The sequence below is a fragment of the Oncorhynchus nerka genome, linkage group LG22 (genome assembly GCF_034236695.1).
Source record: "Oncorhynchus nerka isolate Pitt River linkage group LG22, Oner_Uvic_2.0, whole genome shotgun sequence".
In the NCBI taxonomy this organism is placed as follows: domain Eukaryota; kingdom Metazoa; phylum Chordata; class Actinopteri; order Salmoniformes; family Salmonidae; genus Oncorhynchus; species Oncorhynchus nerka.
In genome coordinates, this window is record NC_088417.1 from 35706878 (window position 1) to 35726523 (window position 19646).

At 43.1% G+C, this 19646-nt stretch overlaps 1 protein-coding gene across 1 annotated transcript in view; it reads right to left on the reverse strand.

The window, feature by feature from the left end:
• Positions 1-19646, reverse strand: part of LOC115105119 (ribonuclease 3-like) — a 149515-nt gene that overhangs the window by 96746 nt on the left and 33123 nt on the right. Inside the window, 3 exon segments of the mRNA XM_065007134.1 lie at positions 8304-8406; positions 10963-11062; positions 13538-13597. Coding sequence (XP_064863206.1) covers positions 8304-8406; positions 10963-11062; positions 13538-13597 — 263 coding nt within the window.

Here is a 19646-nt window from a genome sequence, read left to right on the forward strand (position 1 = left end):
TGGGACATGACTATTGTGCTTACAATCCATTCACAGCAGCTCATAGTCTCTGAAAAGCGTGGAGAGGTCATATTGCTTCTTTCACTTTACTACTGCCCTTCCCCTTCGTGTCTAACGTATGGATGGATTGTGCTCTACCAGCAACTGTTCGTGGCAAAAGTCAGCCCAGAGGTTTTTCCGGTTAATATACCTACAACCCATTTTTTGGCCGAGGTCGCTTTTTCCCCATTATTGCAACTTAGAGCATACGGCTTTTCGCCAGTCGCCTTCCCCACCATTGTCCAATGTGTGCGTCTCGCACCCACTTGGATTGTAGGAGAGCTCGGGAGAGAGTGTCATGCTCTTCGCTCATTGTGCTATGACTTTCAGAAGAGGGTGGGCCTTCTCTTTTTGACTGTATCCTTTCGTATCATGGAGACCATTATAATGATTTACAGTGCCATCGGAAAGTATTCAGACCCCTTGGCATTTTCCACATTTTGTTACGTTACAGCCTTATTAAATTACATTTTTTTTAAATCCTCTATCTACACACAATACACCATATTGAAGAAGAGAAAACAGTTTAGAAATTTCTGAAAATCTAGTCAAAATAAAATACAAAATAAACACTTAACATAAGTATTCAGACCCTTTGCTATGACTCCAAACTGAGCTCAGGTGTGCATCCTGTTTCCATTGATCATACTTGAGATGTTTCTACAACTTGATTGGAGTCCACCGGTGGTAAATTCAGTTGATTGGACATGATTTGAAAAAGCACACACCTGTCTATATCAGGTCCCATGTCAGAGCAAAAACCAAGCCATGAGGTCAAAGGAATTGACTGTTGAGCTCCGAGACAGGATTTTTATTTATTTTGTATTTATTTCACCTTTATTTAACCAGGTAGGCAAGTTGAGAACAAGTTCTCATTTACAATTGTGACCTGGCCAAGATAAAGCAAAGCAGTTCGACACATACAACAACACAGAGTTATACATGGAGTAAAAACAAACATACAGTCAATAATACAGCAGAAAAATAAGTTTATATACAATGTGAGCAAGTGAGGTGAGATAAGGGAGGTAAAGGCAAAAAAGGCCATGGTGGCAAAGTAAATACAATATAGCAAGTAAAACACTGGAATGGTTGATTTGCAGTGGAAGAATGTGCAAAGTAGAGATAGAAATAATGGGGTGCAAAGGAGCAAAATAAATAAATAAATAAATAAATACATAGTAGGGAAAGAGGTAGTTGTTTGGGCTAAATTATAGATGGGCTATGTACAGGTGCAGTAATCTGTGAGCTGCTCTGACAGCTGGTTCTTAAAGCTAGTGAGGGAGATAAGTGTTTCCAGTTTCAGAGAATTTTGTAGTTCGTTCCAGTCATTGGCAGCAGAGAACTGAAAGCAGAGGCGGCCAAAGGAAGAATAGGTTTTGGGGGTAGTTGTCCACATATTCTAAGTCAGAGCCGTCCAGAGTAGTGATGTTGGACAGGCGGGCAGGTGCAGGCAGCGATTTGTTGAAGAGCATGCATTTAGTTTTACTTGCATTTAAGAGCAATTGGAGGCCACAGAAGGAGAGTTGTATGGCATTGAATCTCGCCTGGAGGGTTGTTAACACAGTGTCCAAAGAAGAGCCAGAAGTATACAGAATGGTGTCATCTGCGTAGAGGTAGCAAGAGTGACATCATTGATATATACAGAGAAGAGAGTCGGCCCAAGAATTGAACCCTGTGGCATCCCCATAGAGACTGCCAGAGGCCCGGACAACAGACCCTCCGATTTGACACACTGAACTCTATCAGAGAAGTAGTTGGTGAACCCCAGGCGAGGCAATCATTTGAGAAACCAAGGCTGTCGAGTCTGCCGATGAGGATGTGGTGATTGACAGCGTCAAAGGCCTTGGCCAGGTCAATGAATACAGCTGCACAGTATTGTTTCTTATCGATGGCGGTTAAGATATTGTTTAGGACCTTGAGTGTGGCTGAGGTGCAGCTCTGAAACCAGATTGCATAGCAGAGAAGGTATGTTGAGATTCGAAATGGTCGGTAATCTGTTTGTTGACTTGGCTTTCGAAGACCTTAGAATGGCAGGGTAGGATAGATATAGGTCTGTAGCAGTTTGGGTCAAGAGTGTCCCCCCCTTTGAAGAGGGGGATGACCGCAGCTGCTTTCCAATCTTTGGGAATCTCAGACGACACGAAAGAGAGGTTGAACAGGCTAGTAATAGGGGTGGCAACAATTTCGGCAGATCATTTTAGAAAGAAAGGGTCCAGATTGTCTAGCCCGGCTGATTTGTAGGGGTCCAGATTTTGCAGCTCTTTCAGAACATCAGCTGACTGGATTTGGGAGAGGAGAAATTGGGAAGGCTTGGGCGAGTTGATGTGGGGGGTGCAGTGCTGTTGACCGGGGTAGGGGTAGCCAAGTGGAAAGCATGGCCAGCCGTATAAAAATGCTTATTGAAATTCTCAATTATAGTGGATTTATCGGTGGTGACAGTGTTTCCTATCTTCAGTGCAGTGGGCAGCTGGGAGGATGTGTTCTTATTCTCCATGGACTTTACAGCGTCCCAGAACGTTTTTGAGTTTGTGTTGCAGGATTGTGTCGAGGCACAGCACTTGGGAAGGGTAACAAAAAATGTCTGCAACACAGTGGCCTCCATCATTCTTAAATGAAAGAAGTTTGGAACCACCAAGACTCTTCCTAGAGCTGGCTGCCCGGCCAAACTGAGCAATAGGGGGAGAAGGGCCTTGATCAGGGAGGTGACCAAGAACCCGATGGTCAATTTGACAGAGCTCTAGAGTTCCTCTGTGGAGATGGGAGAACCTTTGAGAAGGACAACAATCTCTGCAGCACTCCACCAGTTAGGCCTTTATGGTAGAGTGGCCAGACGGAAGCCACTCCTCAGTAAAAGGCACGACAGCCCACTTGGGGTTTTCCAGAAAGCACCTAAAGGCTCTCAGACCATGAGAAACAAGATTCTCTGGTCTGATGAAACCAAGGTTGAACTCTTCGGCCTGAATGACAAGCGTCACGTCCGGAGGAAACCTGGCACCATCCTTACGGTGAAGCATGGTGGCAGCATCATGTTGTGGGGATGTTTTTCAGCAGCATGGACTGGGAAACTAGTCAGGATCGAGGCAAAGATGAAAGGCGCAAAGTACAGAGAGAGATCCTTGATGAAAACCTGCTCCAAAGCACTCAGGACCTCAGGACTCTAAGCATACAGTCAAGACAACGCAGGAGTGGCTTCAGGACAAGTCTCTGAATGTCCTTGAGAGGCCCAGTCAGAGCCCGGAGTTGAACCCTGATTATGGCTGTGCAGTGACGCTCCCCATCCAACATGAAAGAGCTTGAGAGGATCTGCAGAGAAAAATAGATGTGCCAAGCTTGTAGCGTCATACCCAAGAAGACTTGAGGCTGTAATCGCTGCCAAAGGTGCTTCAACAAAGTATGAGGAAAGGGTCTGAATAGTTACGTAAATTTAAAATTTTCGTTTTTATTTGTAATAAATTGGCACAAATTTCTACAAACCTATTTTTGCTTGTCATTATGGGGTATTGTGTGTAGATTGATGAGGAAAAAAACGAACTGGAAAAAGTCAAGGGGTCTGAATACTTTATGAAGGCAAGAAATGACGTATAAAGGCAATGGTGATTTCACAGGGCGGCAGGTAGCCTAGTGGTTAGAGTGTTGAGCCAATAACTGAAAGGTTGCTGAATCCCAGAGCTGACAAGGTAAAAATCTGTCGTTCTGCCCCTGAACACGGCAGTTAATCCACTGTTCCCCGGTAGACCGTCACTGTTATTAAGAATTTGTTCTTAACTGACTTGCCTAGTTAAATAAAATAAATAAAAATATCCTATAGAGGACTTCACCTCCTGGGCACTGTTTTTGGGACAGGTCTCATTATACTGAGATTTTAGCCATGTATTGGTCTGTCACTCACTTCATGAGGTTTTCCCAATGGGTTGTTTTCTGCACATCCTTGGCACACACTCCCTTAGTTAGGGGACCTCTGAGGGTCGCTATATTGGGACTCCCCTGGCGTGTTTAGCGATACGGGAGTTGGCCATATCTCCACATATGAGATATCAAAACTAATAAACTTAAGTTTACTTGCATTACCCCAGTTGTCTGATATTATGAGTGAGATATCTCACCACATTTCCCTGTTGGCAAGAGCGTGAGGACGAGAAGCAAGCATGAGGATGACCAGAGGGCGGGAGAGTGGCTCCTTTTATGGAAATGTGGGTCGCACCTCATTCACCACTCTGCCCGTCTCCAACAGACGTTTTCCATTGGTGCTTCCAAGAGAAAAGGCGGTACGAGAACCCCACAGGTGAGATCACACTCATAATATTGGAGAACCAGGGTTACGGAAGTAACCTTAAGTTTTCAGATTGCCTCAAAGGGCACCGATTGGTAGATGTGTAAAACAAAACAAAAACAAGTACAATCCAGGTGTGAAAAGCTCTGAGACTTACTCAAAAAGACACCGCTGTAATCACTGCCAAAGGTGTTTCCAGCAGTAATAACACAACAAAATTTAGAAAAAAAGTCAAGGGGCGTAAATGCTTTCTGAAGGCACTGTACATTTACATTTAAGTCATTTAGCAGACCTAGGATGCTTCCCAAATGACCCCCTATATCCCTTATAGTGCTCATAGGGCTCTGTTCAAAAGTCGTTCACTATAAAGGGAATAGGGTGCCATTTGGTACGCAAACCAGGGCCATACATGTTATTAACAACTGTAATATGCATGTTCTCGTGTGTCAGGTTTAGGGGAAGGCTGCTGCTACATTTACATTAGTAATTGAGCAGTGGCTCTTATCCTATATAAAATACATAATATATGCCATTTAGCAGACTTTATTACACAAAGTGACTTAGAGAGTGTGCATACATTTTTATGTAAGGTGGCCCCAGTGGGAATCAAACCCACAAACATTGGTGTTGCAAGCACTATGCTCTACCGACTGAGCCACACAGGACCACCTCCTTTACTGATGTATGCTACAGTTATCTTTAGGGGAAAAAATGTAATACCCAGAGGCCCTTTCAATGACCAATAAACAGGGTCTAGGGCTCCAAATATCAGTGTCTGACAGTCACATTAATAACTTAAAATGAATTATTCAAATAAGCATTGGCTCAAATCCATCAAATACAAATAAAGCAGTTTTTCTCCCTCTCCGTTCCATTTTGCTCCAGCCTGGCCACCCAACGGGCACAAAAAGCAGAGGCACATTAACGACAAAATAAACCAAACTAAAATATAAATGAAACTCTGCCACCGCCGTCGCCGCACAGAGCCTGCTGATTACATTTCGACATCAAACATCTTAACTATTCCAAACTAAAAGGGGTTGAGGGGGAGAGAGGGTGAGAGAAAGATTGAGAAAGAAGAGCAGCACAGAGAACTATCCCTCCACTGCCACCATCCGCAGCAATTAACAATGGAGCTGTTCTCACTCAGTGAATACACAGTCTCTACATTGTGTAAATCTGATATTCAGACCACTGAAAGATAATCCTTTTCCCTCCTCTCTTTTAATAGGAAGAGCTTAGAGACGAGAGAGAAGAGAGGGCCTCACAATGATCCATCATCTGCACCGCAGCGTTTCCTGGCAGATGCTGACACACTATAATCCACAGATCAACTGTACAAGGAAATTAGGGCCATAAAACAGAACGGAGCTCCTTTCTTCTTTTCAATTCTTTCCTCTTTGGAACCGTTTCTACAGGACGGAAGGGGGTGGGGGAAAGGGAGGAGGGAAGATGTGCTGCAGCTCCACCGACTAGGCTGAGGGAGAAAGTATTTTGTTTCCATGACAAGAGGTAAAGTGAGAACGAGAATGTAAAGGCGAACAGGGCCACAAGAGCTCAAATGAGAACGGAAGTTAAGGACGAGAGATAAAAAATTTAAAAAAGCTATTTTATCCATTTAACATTTTGAATAATGCAGGGTTGCGGGCGTCTATTTGCATTGCAGATTCCACCTTTCCACCCCTCACCCTCTCCTTCCCTCCCGCCATTCTTTCATTCCTCTCCCTCTCTCACTCCCTGGCACAGAGTGGCCCTGCCTCAAGGTTAGCAGAAATAGACAGTGTCTGTGTGTGCCACAGCGAGACAGGAGAGTCAGTCTGCCCATGCAAAGTAGGAGGTTATCTGCTGCTTCCGACTACTTGCTGCATAGCCAGGGTTCAAGGGTCACGGCGGCGCATAAACAAATAAAACAAGGGTCACTAAACACATCCAACAACCCCTTAAAGCCATCCGCTCCTCGCTACGCTCTTCAAAGATAGACGTAGATGCATGTCAGATTACATATTTCTTCTTATAAAAGGACAAATTAAAGATTTCCGAAAAAATATCTGAATTTCTCTGTGAACAATACTAAAGGGCACGGGAAAGGATCAGTGATGTCTAAAAATGATACGTTCCAAAATGAAGCATCTAAAGAAGAAAAGAAACTCGTTCTCTGGGATGTTTGCTTGTGCGTGTGTGTGTGTGTGTGTGTGTGTGTGTGTGTGTGTGTGTGTGTGTGTGTGTGCTTGAGTGAAAAAGTGTGAGAGTATGTTACAGTGGGAGCTGCTGTGTGTTATATACATGTTTCCGTGAAACAGATAACAGGATGAAATGACATCTACTCCACTCTGGGTTTGTCTCAGAGAAAGAAAAAAGAGAGAGAGAGAGCATTAGACAGACAAGACAGGGGGGTAAAAGGGGTATTCAGGAACCCTTGGAGCCAAAAACAGAAGTTGAGATGACAGAAGTGCCACAAAAGAATAGGCACATCAAGACAAGCAATTTCAACGCAAGTGCTTGTGTGTGCTTGCTCACTCGCAAGCGTACGTCTCGACATGAGGGGCCTATTTTGAGTTAGTGATCCAAAACCATCACTGGAGGCTCCTCAGCCTCTCTGACAGCCAGGCCCTCTCTCACTGGGTCCCCTGTCTGTCTGTCGCATCACACATGTTTATTCACTACTTATTACAGTGAGATTGCAGACAGTAAAAGAGAGACACGAAAAGAGTAAGAAAGAGGAAGGAGCCAGGCCCAGCCAATCGGAATTAGTTTTCCTCATAAAAGGGTTTTATTACAGAGAAATATTCCTCCACATCCCCCCCTCCTATCTCCTCAGATGATCCCACAGGTGAAGAAGCTGGATGTGGAGGTTCTGGTCTGCAGTTGTGAGGCCGGTTGGGTGTACTTCCAGATTCTCTAAAATGACGTTGGAGGTGGCATATGGTAGAGAAATGAGGATTCAGTTCTCTGGCAACAGCGCTGTTGCACATTCCTGCAGTAGGCATGCCAATTGAACGCTCCCACAAAACTTGAAATATCTGTGTTGTGTGACAAAACTGCACAAACTGTAAGAAATGGTCTCAGGGAAGCTCATCTGTGTGCTCATAGTCCTCACCAGGGTCATGACCTGACTGCAGTTTGGCATTGTAACACGCTTCAGTGGGCAAATGTTCACCTTCGATGGCCACTGGCACGCTGGAGAAGTTTGCTCTTCACAGATGAATCCCGGTTTCAACTGTACCGGGCAGATGGCGTGTATGATGTCGTTTGGACGAGCGGTTTGCTGATGTCAATGTTGTGAACAGAGTCCCCATGGTGGCGGTGGGGTTGTGGTATGGGGCAGGCATAAGCTACGGACAATGAACAGAATTGCATTTTATCAATGGCAATTTGAAACGCGCAGAAATACTGTGACGAGATCCTGAGGCTCATTGTCGTGACATTCATCCGCCGCCATAACCTCATGTTTCAGCATGATAACGCACGGCCCCATGTCGCAAGAATATGTACATAATTCCTGGAAGCTGAAAATGTCCCAGTTCTTCCATGGCCTGCATACTCACCAGACATGTCACCCATTGAGCATGTTCGGGATGCTCTTGATCGACGTCTACGACAGCGTGTTCCAGTTCCAACCAATATCCAGCAACTTCACACAGCCATTGAAGAGGAGTGGGGCAACATTCCACAATCAACAGCCTGATCAACTCTATGCGAAGGAGTCAAATAGTGGTCATACCAGATACTGACTGGTTTTCTGATCCACGCCTCTACCTTTTTCTAAAGATATATGTGACCAACAGTGGCATATCTGTATTCCCAGTCATGTGAAGTCCATAGATTATGGCCTAATGAAAATAGTTCAATTGACTGATTTCCTTATATAAATACTCAGCAAAAATCTTTGAAATTGTTGCAAGTTAAGTTAATATTTTTGTTCAGTGTAGCTACGGTACATAGCTAACAAAGACATACAGAGAGAGACAGTCACACACATCGGGACACTCACCTATGAGTGCTTCAAAGCAGTTGGCCATGGCATGTCTCAGGTCTGACTCCCTACAGAGGTCTGGGCCGTGGGCATACAGCATGAAGCGATCCAACTCCAGTTTCTGGCAAAGCATGAAACATACCAACACATACAGTCACAATCTGTGCCATGAAATACTAGGAAAAGCAACCGTTCACTGGCCTATTGGTCTAGCTTGGCACATTTTCTACTAGCGTGGTCTGAAAGCCCGCTAGCCTGAAGCTAGTACTTATCTTAATATAACACTTTCGCTGTTTACCTGATACAGCGACCGGGCAGGTGGTGATTTTTTGGGGTTGAAAAGGTTCAGATTTCGCCAGTCCGAGTGACTCTATACTGTTCTGTTCTGCATGACACTCAACTACAGTAAAAGGTCTGTAGTCTGTAGGAGAGAGAGAGAGACAGCTGTGCCCTGATCTGTAAGCTCTCACTGTGTGGGCCCTGGCCAAATGTAGTGCACTATATAGGGAATAGGGTGCCACTTGGGATGCAGAAACAGACAGGACACTTGGGATGCAGCAACAGACAGGAGTATTTGGAAGAGGGGACAGTCACAGGACAGATAATCATGACATAAAACTGATAAATCATAGGGCTGACCTTCATTCTACTGGAGGGACAGGGATCGCGTAGGAAGGGCCATGGTAGAGACCAGCCTGTCATTGGCTGGCAGCCTGTCACATCTCAAACGCAATGTGCAGGTCCCAAATGGCACCCTATTCCCTATACGGTGCACTACTTTTAAACCAGAGCTTATGGGCTTTGATCAAAATGAGTGCACTAAATAAGGAATATGGTGCCATTTGCGAGTCATATTTGTTTGTTTTCATCACAAATATTATCAATCTTCTCAAATAAGTGACCTGTGCATTTGTTTCTATATTAACAATTTGTGCAGTCTTATTTTCCAGTTGATATCAAGTATTGTTTGCAGTAATAGCAATGTAGCTACTTTACCAAATTAAAATTAAAATACATAACTATGCATCAACAACTTCAGACGATTCATTAATTAGAAAGATAAACGTGATATTTACATTTGGAAGGGAAAAAATGTTATATAAATACTAGGCCTCCCTAACTTACAGGGAACTTGCTGTTCGACTTTCAAGTTTTACAAGTGAAGTGTCGGCTTACGCCTGTTGCTTTCTGAAAACATTTTTCAAGAGATAATTACAAGTGTTCTTGTGCAGAGAAGGAGTAGATGTTTCGCTGGCTTAAGAAGAACTGGGAAACAACTTGGCAACCGTTGCATATTGTATCACACTCACTTTCCCGTAAATGGCAAATTGAAACGAGCCAAAGTGCCTCTGCGTCCCAAACAGCACCCTATTGCCCTAAGTAGTGCACTACTTTTTACCAGGACCCATAGGGCTCTGGTCAAAAGTAGTGCACTATATAGGAGTATTGGGTGCCACTTGGGATTCATGCACCCAGCGATAGCGTTAACATGAATGCAGGCAGCTGCATCTTGGTATTCAGGGGGGAGCAACATGAAAGATTAAAGATTTAATTGCTTTTCTCCACATCATGGGATGATTAGTGTTCTTTCTCCAACAACAGTGCCAGTAGTATGGTAGGCAGGGGTGTTTGCCGTGTTTTTGGCAATACACTGTTGCCACAGGAGAGAGGCCGAGAGGTGTGTGTGTTTTGTGTGTGTGTGTGAGCTTGGTAATATGCTGCTGCTTCAGGAGAGTGGCATCTCGGAATGGGGGAAGTTGGGAATGGTCCCTAGGGAACCTGCAACACTAATACTAGACCTGAAGAACAACAACCTTTTAACTCTAATTACAGACAGAAGAGAGAAGTGAGAGAGAAAGAGAGAGACAGAGATGGAGAGGGGGGTGGTGCAGGGGGCAGAATTACTTCTCTCCCCTGTGTACTCTTACAAGAAAGTTATAAAGGAGAGGCAGAAACAATAAAAACAGGTTTCTGTCCATCGTTGTGGTGAACACTCTCATATTGCTGCTCATATCCACACTCTGTGACCTTTAGAGTAGAACCGTCTTAGGCTGTGTTTGAAATGGCACCTTATCCTCTACAAATCTTTTATTTTTAAGATGATCTACAAAAAATCTTGCATCATAAATAACTACTCAATATTATTCGTAGATCAGTCAGTCGGTCACAATTTACCCATGACACATCGCGGTTTTGATGCACTCAAACATGGCCAATTAACATAAGTTGTAGCAAGAAAAATGTGCAGTAACAAGCTCCAACAGAAATGTCTAAAGCAATCATTTCAAACCTTGCTGATATTTGTAGACGATCACATATCTCTCTCTATTATGCGTGGGAATACTTTGGGACAAATGTCCTAATTTAAAATCACTTGGAGCTGATTTTCAAATGTGTTTTTATAGTCTTGTGTCCAAAAAAAAAAAAAAACTTAGGAGAAATAAAATTAACAGTGGGCTGCCAGTTGGGGAATTTTGCCCTACATAGTGAACTACTTGACCAGATCCCCATTGGCCCTGTTCAAAAGTATTGCACTATGGGCCGGTTTCCCAGACACAGACTAAGCCTAGTCCAGGATTTAAACCTACGTTCAATGGAGAATCTCCATTGAATACACTTCTTAGTCCAGGACTAGTGTTGAATAATTTTCCTGGAAACTGTCCCTAAAAAGTCTCACCTTTGCTAGCATGGCCAGGTGCTGGTTCTGTACAATGGCTGTTCTGTAGGTGGCGAGCCCTCCTTCCTCCAGACTGGGGAACAGGTAGTACAGATGAACACTGTGGAGACAGGAAACATAAACAGTCGTTAGATCCAAGATGGCTGACGATGTGTCACAATCTCACAGATCCCCAGCTGTGTGCAGGCAACCAACCAGAGACCCATTAGATCTGACATGGCCAACGATGGGACACAGATCCCCAGCTGTGTGCAGGCAACCAAAGACTTGTTATTATCACAGGTGGGACCAAGGGTCACAGTTAGGGCTGGGCGATATATCGAATTAACGACATGTTAATGCCTGTATCGCAGAACCTGTATTGCAGAATTTCATTTTTAGGAACGTTTTGTCTTTTTGGTCTCGTCTCCTCTCCACTGTGTACATTCCCACTTGCAGACACCAAGCCCCTCCATCTGCCACTAACAAAGACGAAAGATAACTTCTTCCTCTCGGACAAGCAGTTTAAACTCGCTATTTGCATTTTAAATTGGTTCAACAGAATCGGTCATCGGTCATATGGACAGCGAAACGCTTAGACACTATTTTACTGTAATAGGTGAGAACACAAAAATTATATCATCAGAAAGGTTGTCTCATGAGAGTACCAATAAACAGAATTGTGGAAAATTCATGCTCAGTTTGTCGTGCGCAGTGCCACACATTTTGGTCACAGACTTATTTATGTGCTAGCGGTCTAGTTTGTGTTTCATAAATGTACAATGAGCAAAAAAAGACATTTATATAAGGAATTAGCAACCTGTTCTCATTCTGAGAAATAACTATTTTCTTATAAGGTAGGCCAATTGATTTCAATATCTGAACAAACTGAGCAGGCTGTTAAAAATAGTTGGGAGATGGAAAGGAGAGTGTATTCGTAACAGTTCAACTGTTCTACATTGTTAGCAAGCAAATAGATCCAAATTGGCTAGACTTGAAATAGAATGTTTAGCTGGCTACTCACTAGCACTTGGGCTTGTGCTCGAGATATTGTTTGAGACCCGAGTTCATTTTCTATAAAGTCTGCTATAAGAACTTGGTCATTATTAGTGGATGTGCATTGTGAATGGTTCTTGTTACATTTGCAACAAAAAGGGCATTTTCATAGACAGACTTGAAATCCCGATCAGTGATTATTGCAACAACACAAAAAGCTGGTTAAACAATTTACATAAAATAATACAATTATTAGTGGGCCTTATGATTGTAGAAGGCTAATATTTAGCTTAGCTATAATTCCACAGGCCCTGAATTCATTAGATTATTGCTGACTGTTTGAAATGCAGCGTATTGACCTTTAATTGTACAACAAAGCTTAATTAGAGAAAACAGAGCATTGTTGGAAAAGGACCCGTAAGTAAGCATTTCACTGTTAGTCTAAACCTGTAGTTTACGACGCATGTGACAAATAAAATATTATACTTTCAATATTTTGTTTTCTAGCTGTGATAAAAATAAATAAATAAAAATCAGCATCTAGGTTAACATTGAAAGTCGATCAGTGCTCCAGTGTATTTAAATGCAACAGTTTTTCTAGAATGCATTGTCCATTGGGCAGCACAGGTGTGAGAGCTTACAGTATGTGGTTGTTTGTGATACATCCCGACAATAAGAAGAGGACAAGGACGGAGAGAGGTGAAGGAGAAGAGAGGAGGGATCGAACTTAAAAAAGACCTTGGTAAGAAGTGTTAAGCCTTGACATTTTTAAAGGGACCGTAGGTAGGTACACCTGTGGTGAATAGATGAAGCATTAAATGGCCATGAAAGATCTCAAGATCTCTCATCTCAAATCAGCCAGCTTACTCTGTAACACTTCAATATTCTATATATCCCCGGATCCTGATAGTCGAGTTCTAAAAATGTTCAATCCAGCAGACAGCAGTAGTATTGCTATATAGTAGCAATATAAACATACGGTATATATTCACAGTAGCAGTCAAAAGTTTGGACACGCCTACTCATTCAAGGGTTTTTCTTTATTTTTACTATTTTCTACATTGTAAAACAATAGTGAAGACATCACAACTATGAAATAACACATATGGAATCATGTAGTAACCAAAAAAGTGTTAAACAAATCTAAATATATTTGATATTTGAGATTCTTCAAAGTAGTCACCCTTTGCCTTGATGACAGCTTTGGGTTTATGGTTCCAGTTGGGACACAGCCGAGGTATCTAGGTAGAGTTGCAGCGACAATGTCAATGTAGTAATAATAGCACCATGTCATTAGTGGTGTGGCAGTGCAAGCTGAGTGGTGCCTGGACCACAGCGTTCTCCTCTCACCTGGGAGTGACTCAGTCAATAACACACACGCAACATTCTCATAGCTAACTGCTAGTTGTCATGGAGAATTTCAGCAGGCCCTATGGAAAGAGGTACGGTGAAATTACAACCGAATACCCAATTAGGGGGAAATCACAGACTAGAATAAAGAGGAGGAGAGGGGGGAGAAGAGGGGGAGTTGTCGCCATGTTCGATTAGCGGAGGCGTCCGTCAAAGAAAGAGAAAAAGAGCTGACGGACGTAAATCTCACCTGGTGAGAAACTCCACGACGGCGTCGCCGAGAAACTCTAGCCGCTCGTTGTGATTGATCCTGAAAAGAGAGAGAAAGAAATGAAGTAAGAGACATGAAGGCAGAGAGGAGAGAGAGAGGTGTTTATTAAGTCTCAGTCTATTGTATATGAGACATTTACACAGGAACCACAGGTCTCAGACAGACCAAATCAACACAATCTGACAAATATCAGGGGTGAAAATCCAATAGCGACCTGAAATATGGCCTGTACATGTTTTAATCAAGTTTATTCATTCTTCTCAAGTGTACTCATTCAGCCTCAAACTTTCACAAATCTATAGCACACAATGCAAAGGTGTTATAGAATAAAAATGGCCCCTGGCGTCAGAGATTGGTGATGATGCTTAAGCTCACTCATGGAACTAAGTGCAGGGCCAAACCGTACTAGGTCATAGCAAAACAGCAACCGCTTGGCATAGGGACATTGCATTCGCTAGGTATACACTACCGGTCAAAAGTATTAGAACACCTATTTATTCAAGGGTTTTTCATTATTTTTACTATTTTCTACATTGTAGAATAATAGTAAAGACATTAAAATTATGAAATAATACATATGGAATCATGTACAGTGGTTGCTCCACTAAAGGTTTTGCAATTATGCTGCGGGACTTAAGAGGTCATTTGTGGTTTAGCCACTGTACCCGGCGTCACCACTTCATTGCTCCAGACCAGCACAAGGGGGAGATAGAGCACTGATTATGCTTTTGGGTTCTACTGTGTCTCTGACAATGAATGGGCGACATAAACCTAAATAGAAACAGATAATTGTGAACGACTTCAGTATTACTTAATAAAACTGTTGTTACACTAAGGTTTTAATTATTTTATTTTGAATGGATTATTTTGCTCTTACTGTAGTACTCTCCCGACCAGTCATGTTGTACAGCGCCTGAGTGGAGCAACGGTCTAAGATACTGCATAGCAGTGCAAGCTGTGTTACAGATGCTGGTTCAATACCCATTCGGTCCTTGACTGGGAGACCCATGAGATGACTCTAGGTTTTTGGTTTCTCTCCCTCTAAAAACAGAAATAAACCATTTTAAATAACAAATTGGCTTTATTTACAAATTAGTAACAATGTCTCACCCCATGTTCAAGAATGGCCTTTTTCTTGCTCATGTTACATTATTTGAAAACTAAATCTTTATATAAGTTATATAAAAAAGCCCCTTGGATATTCTCACAGATATATATTAACCCTGTTATTAGCAGGACAATATATATTGTTCATGGCTCCCGAGTGGCGCACTTTGGGATTGCCTTGCAGTTCTCCAGCTGTTTCCACCGAAACACTGATGGGCGTTCAAGGCACGAGGGTAGGGGGCACGGGATGGGCCGCAGAGCCGTGCACAGAAGACGGACCGAGCCCATGGGGAAGGGAGGAGGGGGAGGGGGGGGGTGGACCCCACTGGGTAGCAGGGAGCAACACTAACTTCTTATGGCTGCAGAGGCAGTATTGAGTAGCTTGGATGAAAGGTGCACAGAGGTGCCCAGAGTAAACAGCCTGCTCCTCAGTCATAGTTGCTAATATATGCATATTATTATTAGTATTGGATAGAAAACACTCTGAAGTTTCTAAAACTGTTTGAATTATGTCTGTGAGTATAACAGAACTCATATGGCAGGCAAAAACCTGAGACGAAATCCAACCAGGAAGTGAGAAATCTGAGGTTGGTCGATTTTCAACTCATCGCCTATTGAAAACACAGTAGGATATGGATCTGCTTGCACTTCCTACGGCTTCCAGTAGATGTCAACAGACTGTAGAACCTTGAATGAAGCTTCTACTGTGATGTGGAGCCGGATGGGAGCTGTTTGAGTCAGTGGTCTGGCAGAGAGCCAGGTCCTGGTCACGTGCATACCACGTGATATCTTCCTGCGTTCCGTTCCTCCTCAAGACACAAAGGAATTCTCCAGTTGGAACTTTATTGAAGATTTATGATAAAAACATCCTAATGATTGATTCTGTACTTAGTTTGAAATGTTTCTTCGACCTGTAATATAACTTTTTGAAGTTTTTGTCAGAATAAATGGTCGACCAGCACCAGCGTTTGGATAGGTGTACCAAACGCGCTAACAAAAGTAGCTAATTGGACATAAATAATGGATATTATCGAACAAATCAAGCATTTATTGTGGACCTGGGGTTCCTGGGAGTGCATTCTGATGAAGATCATCAAAGGGAATATTTATCATGTAATTTCTGGTTTATGTTGACTCATTTTATTACATTTCTGAGCGCTGTCTCAGACTATTGCATGGTTAGCTTTTTCCGTAAAGTTTTTTTGAAATCTGAAATCTGGTTGCATTAAGGAGAGGTATATCTATAATTCCATGTGTATAACTTGTATTTTCATCTACATTTATGATGAGTATTTCTGTTGAATCGATGTGGCTATGCAAAATCACTTGATGTTTTTGGAACTAGTGAACGTAACGCGCCAATGTAAACTCAGATTTTTTGATATAAATATTAACTTTATCAAACAAAACACACATGTATTGTGTCACATTAAGTCCTATGAGTGTCATCTGATGAAGATCATCAACGGTTAGTCATTAATTTGATCTCTATTTGTGCTTTTTGTGACTGCTCTCTTTGGCTGGAAAAAATGGCCTGTGTTTTTCTGTGGCTTGGTGTTGACCTAACATAATCGTTTGTGGCGCTTTCACTGACAAGCACATTTGAAATCGGACACTGTGGTGGTAACAAGATTACCTTTAAAACAGTATAAGATACATATATGTTTGAGGAATTTTAATTATGAGATTTCTGTTTTGAATTTGGCGCCCTGCACTTTCACTGGCTGTTGTCATCTCATCCCTTTAAAGGGATTGCAGCCCAAAGAGGTTTTAAGGGGCATTGCACTAATAATGGCGCTGACTAGGGAAACAGTCCCGCTGTTCTTAGTGCCAGTCTGCACGTTCAAACTAAAAAAATGTATCTAATAATGCCGTGAAAAATGCCCCTTAGATATGAATTCGGAGGGCAGATATCTAATGCTTGAATATTTAACCATATCTCACTAAAGGCATCAGTCAAAAGTCATACTTAAACCGAAATGGATTTAATGAAAAATGACATGAAAAGCACACATTTGTAAATCCCAAACTCTAAAAGGAATTGGAAAGGTAGATACAAATTATTTGTGACATTGTGGATACAATAAAGAATGTAAACAAGATCTAAACAAGATGCTGTGTTTTTAATTACAGTAGTGATGGCCAGCTGGTGACATTTTGAAAACAAGATTTCAAACACTTGTAGCCCGATTAGCAGGACAATAGACTCTTTATAGCCCGGCTACTGTAGGTGGGAACATCCCCCTACCTGCAAAAAAATGACATTGCGACCAAAGAGAAGAGACAAAATGGACATCGTTTTCATTAATCCAGCTTCTTTCTATGGTGTTACCTGTTCCAAAGTTAGGACAGTAACCACAAGAAGACTTGAAAATGAGCCTGAGAGGATCACCAAAACTAAAGGTATTTTGGTTTCAGTGCATTTTCTTTCAAAACCTCTTTATATAGCCTATCAATGTGTAGGCACACTCTGTAATAAAACAGATAATTAAATAAAGGTTAAAAAAAATAGATCATACAAACATGCCGACAACCACCCTTGGAGATCAGTGGACAAAATGCTGGACAACGGGCCGTACCGAAAAAAAACGCATGGTTGCCAAGAAAGCGGTTAGTTTTGCTAGATTCTTAAAATGTGTACGCAGCATGTGTGTTTGAGTCCCTTTTAATTCAGATTAGTTCCTATCATAGGCCACTGTAATCGATGGGGGCTCAGGACAGTACCATTCTGCTCATCTGATGAAGGTGCACATGGATCAGATTCAAACTTTGAACACAGAGATTGAGACATTGAGGTCAGACCAGCAGAAAGAGAAACATTATAGGAGGGCAGAGAAAGGGCGACAGCTAATGCATTGGCCCAGACCCAGGCGGCATTGGCGGAGAGACAGGCTGAGAATGGCGCATTGAAGAGGGCGAGGAACGAGATGGGAGTCACAATCCATGCCAGGCACACCTGTGAGCTCTGGAACTCCACCTCCGACAGGCAGAGTCAACATACAGTACAGGTTCATCAGGTTGTTGGTTCACCCTGACATTTCCATTCCTCTTCTGACAACAGAACTTGACCAACTACTCACCAGGCAAAGCAAGGGCCGTCCGGACTGTTATGCTGTTCTGCTATAGCCTAATAAACAAATGCATGTGGCTTGTATCTTCAAAATGCTTTACATGCTTTATTATCCACATGTAAAAGCATACACAAACAAAAGCATTGTTGCTTACTGGAAAATACTCTTTCAAACACACACGGTCACATTGTACAGTGCCATTATGGCTATTACCAGGGATATACACTGCTCAAAAAAATAAAGGAAACACTTAAACAACACAATGTAACTCCAAGTCAATCACACTTCTGTGAAATCAAACTGTCCACTTAGGAAGCAACAGTGATTGACAATACATTTCACATGCTGTTGTGCAAATGGAATAGACAACAGGTGGAAATTATTAGCAAGACATCCCCAATAAAGGAGTGGTTCTGCAGGTGATAACCACAGACCACTTCTCAGTTCCTATGCTTCCTGGCTGATGTCACTTTTGAATGCTGGCGGTGCTTTCACTCTAGTGGTAGCATGAGACGGAGTCTACAACCCACACAAGTGGCTCAGGTAGTGCAGCTCATCCAGGATGGCACATCAATGCGAGCTGTGGCAAGAAGGTTTGCTGTGTCTGTCAGCGTAGTGTCCAGAGCATGGAGGCGCTACCAGGAGACAGGCCAGTACATCAGGAGATGTGGAGGAGGCCATAGGAGGTCAACAACCCAGCAGCAGGACCGCTACCTCCGCCAGGAGGAGCACTGCCAGAGGCCTGCAAAATGACCTCCAGCAGGCCGTGCATGTGTCTGCTCAAACGGTCAGAAGCAGACTCCATGAGGGTGGTATGAGGGCCCGACGTCCACAGGTTGGGGTTGTGCTTACAGCCCAACCCCATGCAGGACGTTTGGCATTTGCCAGACAACACCAAGATTGGCAAATTCGCCACTGGCGCCCTGTGCTCTTCACAGATGAAAGCAGGTTCACACTGAGCACATGTGACAGACGTGACAGTCTGGAGACGCCGTGGAGAACGTTCTGCTGCCTGCAACATCCTCCAGCATGACCAGTTTGTTGGTGGGTCAGTCATGGTGTGGGGTGGCATTTCTTTGGGGGGCCGCACAGCCCTCTATGTGCTCGCCAGAGGTAGCCTGACTGCCATTAGGTACCGAGATGAGGTCCTCAGACCCCTTGTGAGACCATATGCTGGTGCGGTTGGCCCTGGGTTCCTCCTAATGCAAGACAATGCTAGACCTCATGTGGCTGGAATGTGTCAGCAGTTCCTGCAAGAGGAAGGCATTGATGCTATGGACTGGCCGGCCCTTTCCCCAGACCTGAATCCAATTGAGCATATCTGGGACATCATGTCTCACTCCGTCCACCAAAGCCACGTTGCACCACAGACTGTCCAGGAGTTGGCGGATGCTTTAGTCCAGGTCTGGGAAGAGATCCCTCAGGAGACCATCCGCCACCTCATCAGGAGCATGCCCAGGCGTTGTAGGGAGGTCATACAGGCATGTGGAGGCCACACACACACTACTGAGCCTCATTTTGACTTGTTTTAAGGACATTACATCAAAGTTGGATCAGCCTGTAGTGTGGTTTTCCACTTTAATTTTGAGTGTGACTCCAAATCCAGACCTCCATGGGTTGATAAATTTGATTTCCATTGATAATGTGTGTGTGAATTTGTTGTCAGCACATTCAACTATGTAAAGAAAAAAAGTAGTTCATAAGAATATTTCATTAATTCAGATCTAGGATGTGTTATTTTAGTGTTCCCTTAATTTTTTTGAGCAGTGTATTTTGGCCTTTATCGGCGGCACACAATTGGCCCAGTGTTTTTCCCCCTCTAAAAACAGAAATACATGTTTTGGCCTTCACAAATATTACTTTGGCCTTCCTTCAGATCACAATCGCTCACTTTCATTTTTTGAAAACGA